Below are 23,303 nucleotides of genomic sequence, written 5' to 3'. Positions count from 1 at the left end.
TACCTTTGGAATATTAACTCTAGACCAGAAGAGCTCCAGATGTTCTCTCATTTTCTGAGGCTTGAATTTGGAGTATAAGATGGCAAGTTCAGTAAACATTCCCATGTGAGCACGCTCTAGGCCCAAAGCAGCTTCCAAAAGGGCAATCAATTCTTCAAAGTAGCCACGATCCTGGATTTTAGGAAAATAAGGATTAATTGCAAATTCACAACCAACTGGCATTTAAAGCTTGCTGAAATGCATGTTTACTTAAATTCAATATGCTTTGATTTTCTCTCCAAATGAAAGTGCTTAGATTTGTAAGACATGATTCCAATGAGGCAACAGAATTATAAAAGAAGGGACAGTGAAAACTATCACTGCTCTATTTACTACAGAAAAAATGCAGGTAGCCATGAGGAAATGGAGATAGAGGAAAAATTAATTTAAACATCAGCCCCCCGGGGTATCAGGGGTTTATAGTACGCTGTTGTAAGTTGTCTAGGACACGAACAGTGACTGACCTGATAGTAACTGATCAGCTCTTCGAGCTCATCAGCATGGATGACTATGTGTAAGCCACAGATCTGTGCCAAGCGGAATTCTTTTCCATCCACACAAGCGAAGCACACCTGTAATGACAGTCAGCAAACAGTCAGTTAACAGGACAATACTGCAATACTTAATCTCCTTATGTTAAAGGGAATGTTATTTTGCAATGCTTTACCAAACGTGAGGTTTACTAGCACTTCCCAATAAGTATTTCCCTAATTCTTGTACTAGAATTAAAATCTGTCACTCATTCTACATTAAGCTTTAAATCTTGAAATCAAGCTTTAATATCTTGGGCAAGGGAACACGTTATAAAGCTACAGACATACTCTGTAGCCAGAACAGTTCACAAGCTGCTAGAAGAGCTAAAGCAACACACTTAGAACAAACAACAGAGCACATTCTGGAGACAAGTAAAACCCACAAGTTTAAGTTACCTCCTTCCAAGTCCTTGTGCTGTTGGCTTTGCGGCCGCTGTCCACGGCTGCCTGATACTCCCCGAGGTGCACCAAGGTGGACGCCAGGCGAGCAAAGTTCGATACGTTGTTATAGAGCAATTTTGCTGCCTCATACATCCCCTCTTCGTAACAGCGATCCCCGACCTGGATTAGGAGCCCAAGGCAAACAAGGGTAACAGCAGCTCTCAGGGGTCAGCTAAGCAGCAAGTCATACACAGGAACTGTGGTCAAGACATACCTGCTGTATATGGGCATTATTAGGGCCACTAATAAACTCCTCCAGTTCTGACAGACGATTGGTTTTTGCCAAAGCAAAAATAAGTTCTGTCTCTACATAAGACTCTCTAGCCTTCTTCCTGGCCATCTGTAAGAACTTCACTAGGTCCTCCCAGTTATCTGGAAGAGAGAAGAGATAATTAAGATCCTGTGTTTAGTCATTCTGTATTGCTCACCCTGCCCACCTTAGGAACAGTTTTTACTAGCAGGCTCAAGGATCTCCTCTACCATGATAGTAAGCCATTTGTACCTGAGTTACAGAATTCCCTGCTAAACACCAAGTCACCTTCACGTAAGGTTGAACTTCTTGATACTGTTCTGCAATCCAGTTGGCAAGCAAGTCTGCCACATACAGCCACATAAATACACTATACTTTGCTATATTTTAGATAACGGTCCAAATTACTCCATAGGAAAGTCTGCCTTTAGGGTAGCAACACAGACAAGCTTGTTGACAGGAATATCACTAAACATTGTCTCATCAATTCCATGTACTGCTCCCATTTCCTCTGAATCAGAATTCTTAATCTTGAGAATCCTTGCTGCTCAATGTAAATGCAATAACCTAGCTCATATCCAAACAATCTGAAGTTTAAGGATGCTTTGCCTTACCATTTCTATTAGCTGCCTGAACAACTTCCATGTAGGCAGATGGATCATCTGCCTTTATATAGGAGTCAATGGCTTCTTTCACCAAGTCCTTCTGGAGCTGTGCTCTGGCTAGCTGGCTCCACACTGCCGGTTCATTACATCTCTCTGCAAATTCATAAGCACGGTCTAAGTTGCCAATGTGCTCAATCAGCACCTGTTTGAAATTGAAGTTGCAAGTCAAAAATCAAAGCTTTGTAACACTGCCCCTTCTAACAGAACTCTTTGAGTGTATATACCACTCTGTGTAAGCAATATGAAGATAATTGCTTCAGCCATTCTGTCCATTAAACAGCCATTTCTGTCCAGTGAAGCATTCTATACTGTCATGCAGGAACCACACCTCACCTGAATGGCTGAAGTATTAACATCAAATTTTCTGAATATAGCAAAGGCTTCTTCATACAGCTCATTACTGATGGCAATGTTTGCAATATCTGGGGCATCATAGTTATCCAGGCGATTGATGTACTCCATCACGCGGGTGCGGTCAGCCTTGATGGCCGTCAGGATCAGCAGGTTCTGGAGGTTCCTTTGGTTAACAGAAGGCAGAGGCTATAAGTGCACGGCAACACCTGCTCAAGTGACATGGATTGTACATGTGAAAAAACACACCCACTTGCTGTCAACTGGCAACAACCTTTCATCCCCAGACTGAGAACCACCGACATTTGCCTTCAGAAAGAAACTGGTTACCAGTATCAACGTCCTCTTTCCTCAATACATCACTGCAAACTGTATATATAGTGTGAACAAGCTCTGTTCTTAAAGCACAGAGCACTCTAAAGTCTCTTTTTTCTCCTGATTATACACATTGAAGAGTGCTTAGGTACTGCAACCAAGAAACCCAGAATAACCTGGGTCACTCCACAACCTAAACAAAGGCACTGAATAGTCTAAACTTGAGGACAAAGCTCTCCTCTTACCTGTGTTCACTGAATACAGAATTATCCAAGACAATCTTTTCCAATAACTCAATCAATTCATTAGGCAGATCAGCAGTCATGAAAGCTTTCACAGTTACAGAAACCTCCTCTGGATCCTGTGTCTCTGATAAAGCTGTCTGGACAACCTAGATTTAAAGGCAGGCATGTGTTAAGTGTTTTCCCCAAATGAAATATTTGCCAACCTATTCCAGTGAACTACAAATTAAAGTGTCAGACCTTTGAGACCATTTTGACACAGACAGCAAGGAAGAGCTAATAGCTGTATATCAAACAGAAGTGAAGTCACACCCTGGGTCTGGACAGGGATCTAATTCACTAGAGGCAGGTCACTCCACAGGACAGGAAAAATATCTTAGTGGTAACCAAATCTTCTGACCATGAAGGTCAGAATTAATACCTGCCACTCAAATTCTTATATGGTTGAAATGGGGCCTTGAGAGGAGCTTGTGGGGGAAAAGTGCTACTTTAATGCTCCTCAGTGTTTCTGAGATGTCCCAAGGTCCCCACATAGTGGAAGTTTAGCCTTTCTGCTGTACCTGGTCAATCAGCTGCCGCCTGAAGGGGTTGTTTTCTTCCAGTACGTTTGCCCAGAGCTCGGGGTCCTTCCTGCGCACCAGGTAACGAGCCTCGCTCTTGAACAGAGAGTTCTCATTGCAGACCTGGGGGAGAAGTCACACAGATTGGCACTGAAGCTAAGGGTCAGTACCACAGGACAGGTTTAGCTAGCTATGGATCAGACAGTCTAGAAGACTGACTAGAACTAACTGCTGACCAATGCTAAATGCCACAGACAAGTTCTTACCCAACCTCTGATGTGGAAGGCTGATGGAGAAGGTCTCCAGCAGAATTTCTATAGCTTCTCTTGGTTTTGCCTGACACACATATACTGTGACAGTGGCTTCATAGTAATTATTTGCTTCTGTTTGAAGTGAAGACCTGCAGAAGCCTGAAGAACTTAAGTTTTAAATCTAGAAAGGGGGCCACTTGCCTTGGGCAGTGTTAAGTAGTGAACTGAGGAATGGTGCTGGTGTTCAAAGCCAGAAATAGGTTTATGTATTTGGTGTCATTAGCTTTACACTAGAAGTGTTCAGAGTAGCAAGTGGCTTGGAGTCCCCTGTTAAAGTGATAAGGGTACAGAATAAATGTGAAATCTCCTACAGAAGTGCACAACAGAAGAGTTACAAGTCATGATCCTATTAGCAGCTCTAACTCCAATTTCCAGTTAGAGGAGCAGAAACCATGACCTATTCTATCTTACACCAACAGCTCGTGTTTTGTTAGTATCCCAATTAGCTTGTGTAATTGCTATTAACTTGCTGTAAGCAAATTAGTTGTAGGACAGTTTTGCTTTACACTTTACATCCCTTAGTTGCAGGAGTTGAGCCTTCTAGGAGACAATACCTCAGGAATAATTCTTTCAGTAGGAAAATCTTTTCTCCATAACCAGAAACACCAGAAACACCTGCTCACAACATCAGTTCAAGGAAGAAACTGGTATGGACAGGTTTTTATGGTTAACCAGAATGTTAAAGCCAATCCTTGCAGTTTCCTAGCAAAACAACTTGGAGCCACCTTCATATCCTGAAATAAAGGAGCCAAATGCAGCCAACACTTTTTTAACAGCTACAGTGGAGGTATTACTTAAATAACTGCTTCAGGCTGGAAAGTCATCTGTTTTCAGCAGCAAGCCTAGATTATACTGCCATTCTAACACTCACAGCTGATGTTCTCAGCATATACTAGTATGGAAGTGCAGGTAGGAGAAAAGAATGTTGTTTTTCCTCAGCAGCCACAAGCACTACAATCTGGCGTTAAGCTGTGTTGTTTGTGTTGAGACAAGGAAGTGTTTGAGAACCCTGAGAATTTCACTTGCCCTTGAATTTCTGAGGGAGGTTCTAGGAATAACAAGCTTAAGATAGGAGAGGAATGCTATTGGAAGAAGTCCTTGTAGTTTGTCTGTCAGTATTTATTTTCCTCACTTCTAGTTAAGTACTGGATCAACTCTAAGGGTCAGTCACAATAAAGGAGAATTATAAGCCCTGTTCTAGTTTCATGGAAACTTTTCTTCTTACTGTAGAGTCAGGCTAAATTACAGTCTGTCCCTGCTGCTGATCAAGTGCTCAAGGCTCAAAACAATCAAAATAACAAAGATTTAATGGTAGGCATATGCATTAACTGGGCCTAATATAAAATTAATTTCGAGTAGAATCAGTGGATGAAAGGCATGGACAGTACTTCTGAGTTGCAGAGTTACACAATTGTAGTTTGGACATACAGTGCAAATTCTTCTCATCAGCATAAAAATTACTGTCTCCATGTAAAAGAATCCTGCCTGCCTCAACTCCTGAGTGAGACTGCAAGACAGTTAGACAGAGACTGCAAGAGTTAGACTGACAGCCAGCTAGGCTTCAGGCAGCAAGTAGTTCTTTAACATGTTTAAAAATGCAGTTTTTCTAACCTTTATGAGTTCCAGATCACATTGCCCCCTCTCATAAGCAACGCAGGCCAGATGAGGGTCCCTCTTTTCACAGTATTTGCCGACCACACGGCTGTCATAGTAAGGATTCTCACGGAGGAAGCGCTCTGGGTTATTATTACTGTCAATGTAGATTTTGGCCAAAGCATTATGGGTTGCAGGTTCTTCAGAGCCTTCATGAATCCTTGATTCAAGCCATGGCAACAGCAGCTTAAGCCTTTGAAGAAACAAACATTTCAGGTTTACAAGTCAGACAGAGGTATGCTCAGCAGTTACCCTTCCACACCTGGCCTTCCCTTTAAGCAAGTCTGCTGGTCAGACTTGAAAGCAAATGCAGACCAGCCAGTTATTTTTAATGAGTCTTAAATGAGTGCAGTTTAACATCAGGGAAGGCTGCAGGTGCCACTAGTTTTATAGCTGGCAGTTCACACTTAAAGCCATTTGTTCATTTTACAGGTAACTAGAAACTAATTAACAAACTGGTGTGCATCTACAAGAAGGCTGTCAAGACAGTTTGATCCAGATTTACTCCAAAGGCACATCCCATAGCTGGCTGTACAGGAATGCTCAAAAGCCATCACTCATCACACAGTGCTGTCAGGCACTCCTGTATGGCCCAAATAATCAAGAGATTGATAACAACTCTAAACTGCTTTTCTACAAAGAAGTAAACCAGTATTAATGTTGTATCATTTAACAAAACTGCATCCAGTTCCATTTGTGTATACCAGGGCCAGGAAAGCCCAACACTGGTGCCTACAGATGCATTTTTATTACCGATTTCTTTTCTCCACTTCCGCCACCAGCTCATCTGTTGAGAACTGCCCTCTAACCACCATGATCAAGTTCTTGATGACATCTTCAGAACAATCTACATCAAGAAGCCCTCCAACCACTGCTGGTATACGGCTAGGATTCACCTAGAATAAGCCACCATCATTAGAATAAGTTATTAACATTACTAATAACCCACCACCAGTCTTCCACAAGGGGAAGTTCTCATTAACAATTTCAGTTATGCTTTAGAGCAGTGAATTTTAAGTAACTATTGCACTTGCATATGAATTCCAGGAAAAACGTGTTTGTCATAGACAAAAGGCTTATTGAAGAGCCTATGCAGTAGAAGAGTGAGCAGAAAAGAGACACAGCAGATTATGCTGTAGTCCACTAAAAGGTTAAGTTCCTTCTAGGGAAGGAAAGAACAGGAGCCCACCATGGAATTCTCCTTACCTTCTGCACGTAGATCTCTATGTACTTCTGCAGGTTATTGCGATATAAATAGAGCACCAGGTCATGAACAAAGTCAAACCGATCACAGACAATGATCAGAGGAAGCTGATCTGTGAGCTTTGCCTCCTGTATTTTGAGGGGAGGAGGAAAAAAAAAGTGATCAGCAAGCAACCACCACTCGTTCAAGTGCCTTCAAAGCAGAAAAGACTGACCACGTTCCCTTAGCTCTAGGAGTCACAATACATTCCCATTTAGGATTGTCAAGCAGACCAACTGACTTCAAAAGCAAGTTACCCACTATGGAACACCATGTGGCTGGTCTATCAGTCAAGTTTTAAGTCCTTCATGAAGAGCCACATTAGGCCTACATCTCTAGCTTCAACATCACTATCATTCATGTGTCAATTCGGAAGACAGTTGCTGGGCCAAGAACTTGATGATGCAAAATGAAGAGACATTAAAATCCCATTTTACTGGTAACAAAGCATGCAAAGTGCTGTAGTACATGCTGACTGCAATTTTAGTAAGCCTTGTCTAGCCAATACCCCTGGTAAGGCACCTGCTGAATACTTCAACATAATCTTTCCTTCTGCCAGCCTGGATTCACCTACTGTTATGTGACAATATATTCACGAGTTTGGTACAAGTTATATCATACAAGCTAGTTTTAATGGAATGTGATTTGGTCTTGTTTTCCCAGAGGTAGCCTAGAAGGATCTATTTTATGCCTGGAATAGGATCAGATTCCTATTCCAGCCCCACAGAAGACTAATCACAGCTATGCCTGCTAAACCTCCTTGGTGTTTCCCTCCTTTAGAAAGCTGTAGTTCTGCTGCTAAGCAAAACATATGTAAAACTCTTCAATCCCCTGGGCAGAATACTTACCTTCAGAAAGTTCTTCACTCGTTCTGGGTTATAGCAGTTACTTTCACGGCAGATTCTTTCCACTTCCTTTATCTGACCAGTCTTGCAAGCTGCCTGGATGTACTTGAAGTGAACATCTGGATCCTGGCTAAAGTTTACAATGGAACCCAAGAAATAGAACAGTCCTAGAAAGAATCACATGTTTTTAACATTGTTAGAAGGAAAAGTGAAGCAAGTGCAGACTGTACAGTCTTCAGGTTGTGACTTAGTTCAGTCCTGCTGAGAGAGAAGCTTTCATTCAACTGCAGGAAATATCAGGATCCTTTTCCCCTCTTTCAGGTTTCATCTTCCTTTCTGATCTTTACTCAAGAGGGTTAAGAACCTATCTAGAACAAAGCTACCCATAGAACTCGCTGTGATGAGCTCACTTTGATAAATGCATCCTGAGGTCCAGCCATGTGACAAGTACCTCTCCCATAAAAGCTCCACAATCCTTCCTATTAGCTTCAGTCAAGCAGTGCTTCCAAGTAAGCTGCTTCCCTCTAATACTGTACCTTCATAGCTTTTGAAAGACTCAAAAAGCTCCACAAGAGACTGGGTACCAAGCTGCTCGTGGTATTTAGAAGCAACTTGCACACACAGCTGTAGGTTTTGCCTAATGTTGGCTGACAGCATGGCACGCAAACACTCCACAGAGTCTTCAACTGAGAGTGAGCCAAAGAAGTTCACGAGCCACTGCAAAGAGACAGAAATTTTACTCAGTAACTTATACAGGATTTCACTGACTTCTAAGATGTGCCAACTATGCAGTTTCTACCTCAGCTACTAGAGAGAAGTCTTCCATGCACTAAGACCAAAGACTTAAAAAGAAACACACCATCTTTACAACTACAAAAGTGCAGTTTGGAAATAATATTTGAAGTACCCATCACTGCAAGTATAGATTACACTTTAATCAGTAACTGGACAAATGTTCTTGAACCACAGCTACCTGTGCTACAAACCACCTTACAGGAGATGCAGAAATAATACAGATTGAAAGCTCAAGTGAAGTGAACACTTCCTTACTGTGTACAACAGACTTACCTCAGGATTCAAGAGGTGAGTATGAACAACTGCCCGTTTGATATCATAGAGATCTGTGTAGTGTTCCAGTGCTCGCTGGAGCAAGCCTGCCTTTTCACACAGCTGGGCAACGTGAGCACGGTCATAGTGTGTAAACATTTGGTTTCCAAGAATGGCATCTGCAACCTAGGAGGTTACATTTCATATTCAGACTGTCAGAGAATCACAGCAGCTCAGCCTAGAAGTTGTTGAATAGTCACAGCAGTGACTTAGTAGTCTTTCATGTTACTAAACTAATTAGAGGTATCAGTATTAGGCATCACACTCTTGTGCACGTCTACTGCTGTCTCTCCCCTTTCTGGAGGAACTGTGTTAAGAGAGATCTTACCTGTGGGGCATGGATCAAATTCATTTCCAGGAGCCTTGTCTGAAGGTGTCCTTCTGCAGGGCGGTTGTTTTTCAAGGCATCCAACAAAAAGGACGTGCACTGCTGAAGGAGACTGTGCTCCATGAACACATCCACAATCTGTTGAGATTGGTCAAGTTAGAGAAGGGGGTCTCTGTACCCACATGCACGTTTTTCTGTGTATTCCAACAGCCTGGCTACAAAGGCAGCTCGTCACAGCACTATCATGCTGCATTCCCTTTGTTTTCATAGGATTACTACCATGGCACCAGAGAGGCAAGTTTCACACTGTTTTTCTCTAGAATGGAAGAAGTGCATTACTCTGAGCTATTATGCCAGCTTTTGCCACCCACCCTATTTAGTTCTAACATAGCATGCAAATCCCAACCCTTCTCTCTTGCTAGGATAGTTGCTACAAGAAAAGCCAAGAAGTAGATTCAGTTATTTATTTAATAATGCAAAATGCTGCCTTGTTTCTCTGTCCATTTAACAAGTGGTCACTGGCAGCCAGTACTCAGCTTAGATTTATTTGTTCATCTTTCTGTAAGTTCTCTGCATGGGAAGAGGTAATCTTCCATTAAAGCCCGCAGTAGGACAGTAACACTATTGCTTAGACCAAGCCTGTGGCAGATTTGTTATCAATAAACCAGAGAGCTTCCACAAGAACTTGAGAACACACTTGCCTCTAAAGACTTAATGGTAACCCAGCTTGACTAGATTAGTTTAGTCAACTCTCTAACCAGATAACCAGAGATCTGAACTAGCCTTACCAGTCCCCAGAATGGTACTATGCTATTACCTCTGGTTAGAAAGAGACCAGTACTCTTGTAGGCATCACCTGGTTAATGTTAGCCAGTGGCTCCTCATCCTGTACCAGCATCTGAGAGAACTGCAGGCCTTGCTCTGGACTGACTCTCATCACACTTCTCAGCAGAAAGATCCAGTCTGGGGTATAGCCAACCTAGAGATTTCAGAAACAGTCATGCATGTTTAAGAAGCTTTACACATCTGCTCAGCCTTCAGATTCTTTAGCATAGGGACTATGAACTGCTGTGAGCTTGCTGTGCCCATCCCCCATCTCCCAGGAATTCTCAAACAAAAGCACTGCTTGTCTGTTGACACAGAAATTCAGTATTCACCTACTTAGTAACTGAACTTGTGCCAGGGCATTTCTCTTGCTAGGTAAGAAAACTGCTTGGGACAAATCTTTCAACAGTCTTAAGGTGCCATTTATCAAGTAAAGTCCTAGACTTACAACTGGACATTAGGCAATTTTTTTAACAGACCACAAACCAGAAGTCTTATGAATTTAGGAAGAATCTTATCTTTATTCTCTAGAATAAGCTTAAGCCAGTCTATTAATTTGATAGTTCATAAAATTCTGGATGTTTTGAATTTTATTTTTTGCAGACTGCTCAGACTGTAGTAATACAGTATAATACACTGTGATTTGCACTATGACAAAAACACTGTTTCTCAATCTTACCTACTTATCAGTTTTAAGTGACAAGAATCAAACTTATCTCACAGAAGATAGCTTGAGAATGCACACATTAAACATAAGATAGAGCCTGCAGTTTGTGATAAACAACTTTACCTTTTTAGCATATAGCACTATTTTCTGGAACTGACCAGTTTCAGCAAAGCACTGAATCACTTTGTTTGGCACATTAGCACGAAGGTAGACGCTGAGCGCAAGGGTTGGGTCAGCCGTCTTCACCAAGTCTCCCAGCTCCTCTGAGCACTCCAGCTGAAGTCAAAGGGGTATTTTGTCAAGCAGAAGAATTCAGAGATGTAGGATCAACAAAAGTATTGTTCACACTCAGCTGTTACAAGGCAACAGAAGTAGGCCAGTATCATGACCGAGCCTACCTTGTCTTCCTTCAGCCACTTCTCCAGGAGCTGTTTGCGGCCCTGCTGCAGGACAGGGCGACACAGCTCCAGGGACTCAAACTTGTTCAGCTGTCCCTGGTCAAGCAATATTCCAAAGTACTGGAGCAGGGGAGAGGCCTGCCCAGGCTGAGCTGGTACACTCTGGAACTTCCTAATTGTATCACTGGTACGTAGAATTCCCTGAAGAGGCACAAGAGAAAAGCGATGTTCAATTAGTGAAGACTGAATATTAGTCAAAAAAACAGGTGCTAAGCTATATACTGAAGCATCTACTGTTAGACCTCCAGGATGGAGACCATCAAACCAATGACATTCAAGCAAGAAGTCAGTGGCCACAGCAAGTCCAGTCTGGTTGGGAAAGTAGGGCAGATGCTCCTTTATGGGATTCAGGAACCGCTACAAGACTGCAGAGAACTAAGACTGATATCGCAGCACTTTATGTTTTGAATGTCAAGTACTGACTAAGCTAAAGGCAAATCCCCATGACTCCTAAGCTTTACCTTTGGTGCAGATGCAGCTACTTTAGCAGCATCTGCATAGTTTCCTTGAGCAAACAGTGTGTTAAACTTCCTGGCAAACAATTCCTCTGCCCCAGCCAGGTTACTCCGGATGGCCATGCGCAGGCCCAGGTCAGGATTCTGGAGAACATTCGTAGCATAGTTCACTATGTTGTCTTCCTCGACACACACAGAAAGCACCTGGAAAGAACAAGAGGCATATTGAGGAGCACTGTCCCTTCCACAACTACTGTGAAACACAGCAATGTGGCTATGCAGCCCATCAATGAAGCAGCAGATTATTAAAAAAACAAAGTTCCTCTCCAAGTAGTTCTGGTCGAAGAGAGATAAGAAATTATTAATCAAATAGTCAGCTGCTCCCTTCCATGACATTTGTTGCATCAAGTCATTCATTAGGTTTGTTACATTCCATCTGAACTTTAGAAGGCTCAGAAACAGAAGGATGGATTTGTTACCTGTCCTTTTTTGTTCACACCAATAATGCCTGAGGTAGGTTCATGAGGAGCCGTGACAAAGATGGTGTCAGCACTAATACGGTTCATGTAGATGCACACTCCAGACTCCAAGTCATACATGTGGATATATCCATACTTGGTGATCAGATAGATAACACCATGCTTGATTCCAATCTGCCAAAAGATGGGGTTTTATTAGTCAAAACCAGTGCTTTAACAGCTAAGACAGCTGCCTTTAGCCTAGTCACAAGAAAGTACTGCAGTGACATGCCTTTATAGTGACAGTAAGAACAAATATAGCTTCAGGCTGCTTCTTACAGATTCAAAAGCTTTGCTGGCCATTTGCAGGCATAGCTCCAGTGAATGGAGAGGTTGAAGGGAAATTAAAATTCATCTGCAGCAAAGGACATACTCCTCATTCTAATGAGCTGGGCTGAGGGAGGAAGTTTGGGCATAATTAGCATTCTAGTCTAGATATGTCAGTACAAGTTTCTCTTCAGAAATACTAATGAGATGAACCCACTCACTTCCAACAAAGCCTACCCAAAGCACCAGCAGAACCTGAGCCAAACTCATCTATTGAGTACTCCAGTTTACCTGTTGAGTCACTGAAACAGGGGAGGCTTTCAAGCCAAAACCATCTTCAGACAAGGAAGTACCTTCCCTTTGGAACAAGTCTTTGGATGTTCTGTCAACTAAGCCTCAAGCTGAAGTACAGAGGGACATGAATCCTGCCATGCACACAGCTTGCTTTGTTTAAGGCATCTCTTGGGACATTTATGAAGCTGGTGTGTTAGACTCCTCAGCAATTGCATGCTCTGAGATAGTCTGCTTTTATTACACAGTTTCTAGAACCACACACATTCGAATTGAAGTCTGGTCTGTGAAAGCAACCAGCTATGTTCTTTCCTGAAGAACCTCTCACTAATGCCCCAAATTGCCTTTTCCATGCAGCTACTACAGGAGGTGTGCTAATATTCTTAGCTAAAACTCTGAATGTTAGTAGGAAGCTCAATACCTAAAGACACTGTTGAGGGGTTTTTTTGGGTCTCTTGTTGCTTTCATGGTTTGGGGTTTTTTGGTAGAGATTTTGTTGGGCTTTTCTTTTGTTTTATGATTTTTAAATACAACCTTAAGTTGACATCTAGACAAATACAAGAACAGACTATACATATACATACACACACAAGTTACTGTTTTAATGTCCAAGGCTACCTCTCACAAACCTATTAACACCCCTCCCAGAACTAGGAAGAATTGACAGCAAAGTGTTAGTAAAAAGCATTCTTTACATACAGTTGGCAGCTGCTTGCCAGGCTATATTTTTGAGGGGGTCATATATTTACCTGCATTGCCACAGGAAAGTCTGTTTGTGCCTCAGGTGGGAAAAACACATCAACAGCTTTCTTAACAAATGGCTGATTTCCAGTAGCTGGCTGACCTACTTCAATTATGTGTAGCTAGGAAGAAAAGAGTTCATGTCACAAGATTGCCTGCAAGTACAGCCACATGAAAGAAGTTCCTCTCCTCTGATGTGCTACTGAAGTCATCTGCCACATTTGGCCAGCACAGTCTGGGGAGCTGTGCTCCACATATTCAGAGTGATAAGTTTTCTGGAACTTGATAAATTAAAAACTGGGAAAAGATTTAAAAAAAAAAAACAACCTAACAATCACATTTTCTATGAAAAGAGACTATTCCTATTCAAGACATCCTGTTCAAGATGTTTTGAGTCAGTGTGCTGGTTTTAGCTGGGGTGGAGTTAACTTTTTTTTCAAAGTGGTTGGTATGGGGCTGAGAAGAAAGTTAACCCTATCCCAGCCAAGATCAGCACACTCCAACTTGTCAATTCATCAGTTTTGCATGACAAGACTAGAAAGGCCAAGACATTTATTTTGATGTTACCTGAGCTCTTTATAGACTGCTCAGCAGTTGTAGTATGTTCAACTGCTACTGAATTCCACATTTAGTTTGATGCAAACAACCTACCTACAGCTTATCTAGTCTCTTCCTGTACTGAATTCAAGACATATAAGACTGCTTAAATGACTTCATACACACAAAAAACTCCACATGGACATAAATTGATATTTTAGCACCCTGGGCTCAGTTCTCATTGCATCTACATTTGTTCTTAGGCTTAAGTCTCACCCAAGGAGCTCGACTTTTTGCAGTTTTTATGCTATTGAAAGAAAGTGTTTTGATGCTGACCAAATACGCTGCACACGTGGTTCTCTTGTTGTTCAGAGAGCACGCACTGAATGTGTGAGCACTGAAGTTCTGTTACCACGGAGTTCTGCTACAGCACAACAGGAACACAGCTGCAGGCTTTACCTTTCCTCCAGCAGGACTCCTCACAGCAAAACAGAAGAGGGTAGAAGGTTTGGCATTTCCCTCTATTTTGAATTCTGCAAAAGCTGCTGCATGGCCTTCTATAGGTTGGGAGACTTTTCTGTCAACCGAGTACAGCTGCATGGCACCAACCACACGATTTTGCTAGAAAAAAGAAAGGTCAGCTTGTACAGATAAGATTTCAAATGTTTGTAGCAAGACCTTAGGGACAGTAAACTGAAAAGCAGCAAATGTCTCTCATCCCCTCCTCCAACACCTGAAATGCATTGAAAGTCAGGTTATTCTCACACAAAAGATATTTTTGAATTTTTGATCTACAGAAGCCAAAGTTAAGAAACTGTAGCAGCCAATAAGTGACGTGGGGTCAGGGCTCTCCCAACTGTCTTTATAACAAGCCATTTCTAGGGAACTTACCTGTGCTGAAATTCCTATCAGCAGCAGCCATTTTTGGTGTTCATCTGTTCTGTAATTGATGATTTGGCAGCCTGCAAGACTGGCATGTCTGTCAAACATCTTCTGGGGTTGCGATTCTCCCTCCATGCTCCAGTGGTAGACTGCTGTCTCTGTCACCAAGGCAACTGTATTCACAGATATCCACTTCCAGAAGATCACTTCTTCTGCCATTGTGTGGGCTTTCATTTTACTTTTCATCTCAATGTTAAAGATCTGAAGTGTTTTCCCAGCTAGTATGATAAAAATCCAAGAACATCATAGATCAATCACCACAATGGCCATCCCAGTCTGCCTATTTACAAGCACCCAGTTTAACCCACTGGGTTAAACACCAGTGGTTACAGACAGGGTTAGTGTCCTGTCACATCTGAGTCTCCTCTGATACTCTTAAACAGAATCCCCTCTCCACCCCCAACACCTCTGCTATCCTGAAAACAAAACGAATCCTTCTTACAGACACTTACACAGACATTCCAACAACTGACAAGCAGAGACAATTAACTATAAGCTGTAGTTAAAAGACAGTCTAAGCTACAGAGCTTGTGTTAACTCTTGTTTAGGTGGCAGCACTGATATGCCAAGTTACAGGTGTCTAGCAGATGTCATTCCTTACAGAGAACGGCTCCAGTTTGTGCCCATTTAATAGCTGCTGTAGACTTACAACAGCCGAGAGAGCCAAAAGATCACAGCTCCCATTTCATTCCTCTGTTGGATGAACTGCACACTGAACTAGATGGACAGGCTCTGTACAACAAGTGCCTACTGAAGAGGACAGTCAAAAGTTCAGAAAGACTGTAGAAAGGTTGGGAGCTTTAGTTCCAGTTAAGATTACTCCTTCATGATTTTGGAAACTATACTGCGAGTTTAGGCTTGATTTTAATATTCCTTTTAACTACCAGAAGCCCTACCCTAGTAAGTGTAGGCTTAAAACCAGTGTTAATTGAACCAACCTACAAAGAATAAGAGAATCTATTTCTTTCAGGAAATCAAAGTAATGTTTTATTTCACTACAGATGAGAGAACTCAGCTCCAGGAATATTGTTTTCTGTTCACAAGACACCCACTCAGAACTGCCAGAGTATTGGCTTGTAATGCCATTATTTCTGTCCACGTTTCAGAAGTGTTTCCTGTTAGTAACACTTGTGACTGCCAAACTGGGAGATGTGCATTGATAGATAAAGGCTGCTGGCCACGGAGGAATCATTGTCAAGATATACTAATCCCAAGTTAATATTTATCTCCAACTGCTCTATAAATTTTAGCATAATTTATACAGTGAATTGATCATATTAGTTTAATGCAGTGCCAAGAGACAACACAACACCTCAGAGCTACCACATGCAGCATTTGCTGCCTGGTTTAACTGCATAAAGAAAGAACTGTCAACCTGATCAGCTAATTCCCAGGACAGCTTGCTAACCTCCTGGGACCAAAAGCAGCCTGTTCATCAACACCTCGCTCTGCACACGCAGTTACTGTATTAGACAGATGCAATAAACCCAGGCCTGTGAATTAATGGCTGGAAACAGCATATTTACTGCACTGGGCAACAGTTTATCCAGCAGTGCCCTGGTGCTATTGAGGGATGGATTTTGAACTCCCACATTGTGCAGCCTCACATGCAGAAGTAGTTCTGGAAGGGCTCTGGTCACCATCTAAACAGCAATACCAGCATGGGCATACAGACACTGCTCTTAAGGACAGTCTTCCTGAAAAGGAAGCAGGATGTCCTTCCTAGTTTTAAGAACATAAAAGAAACCAACAAGTTACTGAAGGGAGATAAAAGCTCGTGTTTGTCCGTTTTCTAGACTTAATTTGACTGCTGTGTTACAGTTGGAAATGGCTTAAAAGCTTCATTAAGCAGTTTAGCTCTGGATGCTGGGAGCTGCAGGAGCCATAGGTATACAATTCCCTAAGTGTGGCAACATAAATTTGAACTTCACAACTCTAAACTGTAATTAAACTACAAAAAAGATCCTTTATTTGGATTCAAAGAGAGCAGGACCTGCTACAAAGTCATAGCGAGGGCAAGTGTGCATTTGAGTCTCATGTCTACCTGAACACTTTATCAGGCCAAGATCCAAGACAAAAAGCCACAATCTTACATAAGTTTTTCTGATGAAGCTACAAAACTGATGAGTCTACTTAGACTGTACAGGTGTAGTCAAGTAAGCAGATTTGTTTTCTGAACACTAGCACAAGACTTTACATTTCAGTTCACTGGAGCATGAAGTTTCTCCATTCCACAAAGAATGGAAGCACCCCCAAGTGCTGCATTCTCCACTTACACCAACTGCTGAGTACTCTCAGTACAGAGCAAAGCAAGAGAATCATGAACACAAGGACAATGCATAAATCTTGGTACACCAGGAGAATGCCACATGCAATCCAGAAATGAAATTGTGCATACTGTATTTCAGTTTAAATCAAAAACCATTTCATTTCTTTTTCTGAGGGTGGGTTTGTACATTTATTGCTCAATAATCCTGGGATTATGAGCAACTCCCAATCATGGCACACTGAGTCACAATATGCAACCATTCTGACCACTGAAACCTCACTCAATCAGCAGGGAAAAGTCTGGAGTGACAGACTGACTTAAACCATGTCTTTATATTCTCATGGGTAACATACTGATTAGGTAGCTCTATTAATCCTCTTTTCTACCCAACCCTCTGATCATTAGACTATTTACAGCAGAGATCATTAAGTTTGCAACACTTGACAACATAACTTTGTATCTCATCATTAACTCAGCCTTATCTGTTCAGAGGACATATTTATTCACTCTGAATGGACAGAACAATACTGCTTTTGAGCAAGAATGAAGCTATAATATTTGAATTCTTTGGCAAGAATAAAGCTATATTTGAACCTCATGATAATTCATTTAATATGTTAGTTCATTAGCATGTTAGTTTTAAACACAGATTATATAGTTTCCTCTTAAGAGGTAGATGAAGCTCTGCTAGTGTAGAAAAGGCACTTTCCTTGCCAGTACAGTCTGATTAAAGGGGTCCAAGATTAAGGACAGTGAACTCTTAACAGATCTGAACTTATTTTCATTGTTACCTTTGCCCATACCCTGGGTAAGGCAGTCCTTTGCAAGGTGTATAACTACCTCAGCTAAATCACAGATTCAGCTGAAGTTAAACATTCACACTTTAGTTTTCACCTGATGTCAGTATAAGCCTGAGATCCAAGACAAGAAGTTACAGGTTTTGTGCCAGTTCTGAAGAACAGTTATTTCTTGGACCCCTAAGCAATTTCACCATGATTTTTCACAATAAAAAAACACAGGCAAAAATGAATAGCACACAGGACATGCTAGCAGAGGTCTCTCATAAAAATATTGCAACTTCATTTTGTCTATCAACTGTACTTCCATCATGTTCACACACAAACACAGACACTGAAAGCACACTCCTCCTTCACTCGGTACAGTCAATAGTCAAAGCAGCCAAATGGTGGGAAAGGAGCCAATGGAAAACATTGTCACTGTAATACCAGTTGAGGATTCAGATTCCCCCACCTGGCTATGAAGTGAACTGTCAAATGGCCACCTCAAAGTTCAGTACTTTTTATGAGATTAGACCATTCTGAACTACCAAACACGAAATGTCAGGACAAAGTTCACTCACCATCTGTTTAGATAAGATGCAGGAAGAAAAGTACATAGTCAGTAATAGTTATTGAGATTAAATACCAGATGTTGGTCATTTGAGAAAAGAACCAGAGATTAATTAAAAATTACTTGAGCTCAGAGTGCTACCTAAAGGTAGTAACAATACCACAGGTTCTGGTAAGCAGAGGTCCTTTAGCTCCAAGACCTCATGATTGTCAAACTTAACATGCTTGTACATTCAGACTTTCACAACTTCTGGCCATCCTTATGACATTTTTGTTGCTATCTAGTAAACCCTACAGAGCTACAAGAAAGGGCCAGGACAGTACAGAAAATAAGAATGGCTTTACATCTATAAAAGTGTCCATTAAGTTTACAATACCTGTTTAAAGGGAAAGCATACCAGATGCTGACCTGGTCCTCAGCGAGGATAGGAGGCTGCAGTGCCAGGTCCAAGCATCTCACACCCACTTGGAGGCAAATCATCCAAAGATTACTGAAAGATCTACTGCCAAAAATACAGCATGCAAGTTCAGGCAAGAATTCTTATCCTCATACACATTCTTCTTAGAAAATTTACATAAAGCTGAAGAGCATTCATAAGCAGTAATGCAGCTAAGCAGCAGTTTCCATACTGCAGTGACCAGGGGTTACTCACCTTTCAGAGCTATTACTTTGGAGGCTGGATTCATGATGGCACTTTCTGCAGAGATTGGGCGTCTGATGGGTGTTGTGGGATCGCTCATGTCAATGATCACAACTTGGGCCTGCTCTCCCACCTTCTCCCTGATGCAGATGAACTTGTCAGATTCCATTGTGAGGGTGCTGAATCCAATGTTTGCTGGGTTAATACCCAAATTTTGGAGCTAGAGAGACAAAAGAGAGTGCTTTATTATCCTTCCCATGTTGAAGGTCTAACTCAAGCCTCTATGTCTAAATCTCCTCCAGAAGGAAGTGCAAGACTGACAAATTTCTCTGGCCAGAGTGTATATTATTGAACTATGACTTACCTTCTGATTCACTTTGTTCCACAGATAAAGAACTACACAACTGTCAGTATTCCTAAACACATTCCAAAGTTGTGTTATTGATGCAAACTAAAAGGAGATTTAACTTAAGCTTAACCTGGTTCTAGTAATGTGATAGACAGAACAACAGGAGTAGCATCACTATTCCAGTTTTAACAAGGCTGGTAAACTCGATATTCAAAACTTAAGTGGCAGAACTACAACATTCAGCATCAGTGGGTCATACAGAAAGAACCAATTACCCTTATGCAACCCATTCCTAGCAACATTATGGAATGAAGTCTACATAGCAGGTCTCAAATGGCCTATTTTTACAAGTGGACCTTTTCATCTTCTTAGAATCTTATTTTTACCAGTAAAAGCTACGAAGGATGTGTTAAAATAATCAGCCATTCCACCTCTCCTTGCCCAAGAGGTCATGCCATTTGGTTCAACACAAAGGCTGGGATTGCAATGCAGGCCCCCTCCAGCCTTATGCCCAGCTCTCAAAACAAAACTTGTGCTCAACCCCACAACAGTAGGAACAAAGCAGTTACTACTCCTAATGTAACTTGAAGTCATTCTGTGCTGCTGAATAGACTGCCCTAGAAGTTGGCTATTTCTCATTTTCATCCTTTTGTGTTACACTTTGTTTCCATTCACTCTCAATCTCAGGCTAACAGGAGGAGGTGGCAGCACCACCGTTCCATTGCTCTGCAGTAAATCAGGTTTACCTGTGCAGCACAGCCCAGCTTGGTATGCCTGCAACCCACATTTTATATAACAGTAACTCTGACAAGCCTGAGCACCTGCTTTATGCCCCAGAGCCATGCTTTTCAAGCACAGGAACTGTATCAGCTTCACTGAAGCCTCTCAAGGGATTAACCTACACTGCTTTTCAGTGCACTGCAAGTGAAAAATTACTGCCCTCAAGGAGACAGGACAGAGTCTACCACCAGCATCACTGAGTCATTAGACTCCTTTGATACACAGCACCAGGACCTTCCTACAATAGACTATAAATCCCTCGGGCAAGAATTCCTGTGATGGCGTCACAAACACTGGTTTCATGTGTTTGAACTGGCTGATCATGGTTTGTTACAGCTTCTGTAAAGCTACTCAATTTAACTGTAAATTGGGTATGTAACGTATCTCCAATGTGGTGTGTCAGGACCATGCCCAAGAACGCCTCAGGAATTGTTTGTTTTCTGTTGAGCTGACTAATGAAGAGCCACTCAGCTCAGTAACTGCAAATCTCAACACTCAGGTTTCAGTAACGCAACACGAGCCCAGCGTTCGCACGCAGAAAAGGACCTTTACTCGTTCCTGCAAGTGTCTCTCAGCAGAATTGAGAGCCACCCAGCTACACCTCCCTTCACAGGCAAATACTTCAATACACGCTGCTAAACTTCAGCAGGTGCCATTCATTCCAAAAGAGAATTAGTGTTTAGGCACAAGGTCCTCAGAAGGTGCTGGAGTTTTGAGAACAGGTCCGCTGGGCAGGTGGCCATTACAGGCTTGTGGGTCAGTAAGGAAAGAAGTTACCACACCAAGACAACTCCTGTACCTTTCATGTGGAACACAGAACATTTCAGTACCCAATAAACCTGCAAGTTGTAGCTCCATCGACTTCTGTGACCTTGAACAACAGAGGAATAAATGATGGGCTCTTAATTCCACTGTTCTTGCTCTCGTGCTCTAAATCAGACACTGTCCACATATTGTGACAAATCACATGTTCACAGTAGACATTTGAGCACTTTAATGCTGAGCATGATCTGAGTCCATCTGCCAATAGAGCACAGCCCATTCTAAGAGACCACTTAAGCATCACTAGAACAGTCAAGAGATTTAACAGCAGCACAGCCAAGTTCCTAACTTAATTAATCCAAATCCAGATGTATTTCCAAAGCACTGAAGCTTCCTCCAGGTCTCTTCTCAATTAGTGTGCTTCAGTCTGACCCACTCTTCAAGAGACAGCCCTGGGCCACCTGCTTTGCAAAGGGAGAACCTTGAGGCATTTCCTACTTGAAGTTCAGCTTTAAGCTCACAATTATTCACTCCAAACTTTGGTCCATGTTGAAGAATAACATTTTGGGTATCTTCACTAAATAAGATTTTGCATCAGTTTCCCATTTTAACTATTATAAAATCCAGCAAAACTTTCAGAAAACGCAGTGCTGAATTCTGCATGATAACCACTGCCACCTGTATTATTAGGGAAGTCCATCACATCTTTTAAAGGCAAGATGTCAGTACTTCCTAAAAGATGGTCATGGGAATGCTGCAAGCTTCAGGGAATGCTGACAATACCTCACAGTGTAGCAATCTGAAAACACTGAAGACTGTTCCTGCCATCAGGGGAGTGACAAGTAACCTCGTGAGATGGTAAGTGAGGCAGTGTAAGAGGCATATTCTTAAGAACACAAGCAGAATTGTTCTACCACCAAATAAAGGGACATCAGCCAGCATCATTTCTATCCTGGATTGGACAAACCTGCCGAGATGATTTGGACTAGGTTGTTCTAAAGCACCTTCTCCCCTTCCTCAAGCACGAAATTAATAAAACTTTGTTACAGGAGGCAGTAAGCACTTTGCTATGTATCTTAAAAGGCCTCAGGTGAGGCCTTCTCTCTCCAGCTAAGCGTGCTTTCTTCTGAAAAGAAAGATTCAATATTACAAAGTGATTCCAGAGACATTTACTACAATTTCCACGATTCCATTTACCGTCATTTCCATGATTTCACTCACACTTTACTTTTGGGTTCTACAATGAAGCCCTGCCAAGCACCCCATGTAGGTTACAGGGAGCCTCCCCGGAGAGGAAAGAGTAACATTCTGCTCTACAAGTAACAGCCTGATGCATCTCCTGCCCTTTCCTGCCCTAACCCCATTATCTACACACACAGCACAGAACCAGCTTCACCATCAGGCTGAACAAACCAGATAACAAAGATCTTTGCTTCACAGATATCTGGTACTGCTGCAGGCTGGCTTAGATACCAAACTTATTTTTAAGCATCTCATAGGTACTGACAACTTACTGACATGGTAAAGATTAACCCGAGATGTACTGCTTGACTCTCAACATGAATGAAGATACAAACATTTGTAGGATGAAATACAATTATTAATCTGACATTTAGTATCTCCCTGTTCTTTTTTACCAGCATTGTACCATTTGCTAAGAAATGGAGTCAAAATGGGCTTTTTTTACACAAGAATTCCAGACTAAGCCAGTACAGACCAACTCAGATACTAATACAAAGCCTACAAACAAAGTCCATTTGTCTAATGGGACTACTTAAGCCTAAAATACTGTCTTATACTGACACTCCAATAATTAGGATCTATGATTAGTTAAATGCAGGAGTCAGAAGAACTTTATGAATTTAATGTCTCTCTGGAGTTCAGTAAATATCCCATTTCAGCTTTATGCCACACAGCTCTAGCAGAAATGCTTGTTAGAGGTGATCAACTGTTGTTTAAGGCCATTAAAAAGAGTAGGGCTTGGACAGAGGTTATACATATCCCAATAAAAACTGCCTGCTGAAAGCTCTGTAAGCACGTATCCTTTTAAACATAATACAAACCAAAAATGCACTAAGAGTTCCCCATAACTCTTCCTCATGTGACCATATAAAGTTATAATCATCCCCAATAAGGATGTGCATAATTGTTGGGCATCCCTGCTCACCTCATCTCCTGATACAGTTCCCACCTGCACAGGTGAGGGACACCAAGGAAATATGGAAGACCCAAAACATGCAAGACCACCAGCTCAGAGGTTTTAGCTGCAGCTGGATTAGGTTTTCATCTGAAGTGCCTGTTACTCTACACAAGAATCTGTTCCTGTATGTCTGTGAATGAGTCTCCCTACCATGTGCGAGGCACTTTTGAATCCAGTGAGCAAATATGGTCTCTTCATCACTAAACAGCTAAATCAAGTCATAATAGTCAGCCCTACCTTTTCAATACAAGCCTAAAGAGTCACAGCTTGCAAATACCCTGAGTGCTTCTTAAGTCCACATGTCTAGCCAAAGCAAATTCATAAAAGCCATTCAGTTCTGTCATGCCCATTTCACAACACAAAGTAATT

General features: G+C 41.8%; 1 protein-coding gene across 5 annotated transcripts in view; it reads right to left on the bottom strand.

Annotated features, from left to right (window-relative positions):
- The window catches only part of CLTCL1 (clathrin heavy chain like 1), a 35,568-nt gene that overhangs the window by 8,326 nt on the left and 3,939 nt on the right, over positions 1-23,303 (bottom strand). For 3 of the 5 annotated variants that reach the window (XM_027652060.1, XM_027652057.1, XM_027652059.1), the window contains exons 2-25: positions 18,856-19,063; positions 14,534-14,802; positions 14,102-14,263; positions 13,114-13,227; positions 11,768-11,941; positions 11,295-11,492; positions 10,774-10,974; positions 10,499-10,651; positions 9,740-9,862; positions 8,884-9,021; positions 8,517-8,681; positions 7,985-8,165; positions 7,452-7,615; positions 6,567-6,692; positions 6,114-6,256; positions 5,319-5,553; positions 3,397-3,519; positions 2,840-2,985; positions 2,262-2,445; positions 1,878-2,070; positions 1,228-1,385; positions 969-1,133; positions 504-611; positions 4-171 (exon numbers count right to left, since the gene is read on the bottom strand). In XM_027652060.1, coding sequence (XP_027507861.1) covers positions 4-171; positions 504-611; positions 969-1,133; positions 1,228-1,385; positions 1,878-2,070; positions 2,262-2,445; positions 2,840-2,985; positions 3,397-3,519; positions 5,319-5,553; positions 6,114-6,256; positions 6,567-6,692; positions 7,452-7,615; positions 7,985-8,165; positions 8,517-8,681; positions 8,884-9,021; positions 9,740-9,862; positions 10,499-10,651; positions 10,774-10,974; positions 11,295-11,492; positions 11,768-11,941; positions 13,114-13,227; positions 14,102-14,263; positions 14,534-14,802; positions 18,856-19,063 — 3,999 coding nt within the window. Of the gene's footprint in view, positions 1-3; positions 172-503; positions 612-968; positions 1,134-1,227; positions 1,386-1,877; positions 2,071-2,261; positions 2,446-2,839; positions 2,986-3,396; positions 3,520-5,318; positions 5,554-6,113; positions 6,257-6,566; positions 6,693-7,451; positions 7,616-7,984; positions 8,166-8,516; positions 8,682-8,883; positions 9,022-9,739; positions 9,863-10,498; positions 10,652-10,773; positions 10,975-11,294; positions 11,493-11,767; positions 11,942-13,113; positions 13,228-14,101; positions 14,264-14,533; positions 14,803-18,213; positions 18,217-18,855; positions 19,064-23,303 lie in introns of all 5 variants that reach the window. The other 2 variants (XM_027652056.1, XM_027652058.1) reach the window with 1 other exon arrangement.

This window comes from Corapipo altera, unplaced genomic scaffold (assembly GCF_003945725.1).
Source record: "Corapipo altera isolate COAL_440 unplaced genomic scaffold, ASM394572v1 67, whole genome shotgun sequence".
NCBI classification, from domain to species: domain Eukaryota; kingdom Metazoa; phylum Chordata; class Aves; order Passeriformes; family Pipridae; genus Corapipo; species Corapipo altera.
This window is presented reverse-complemented; position numbering and strand designations above follow the sequence as displayed.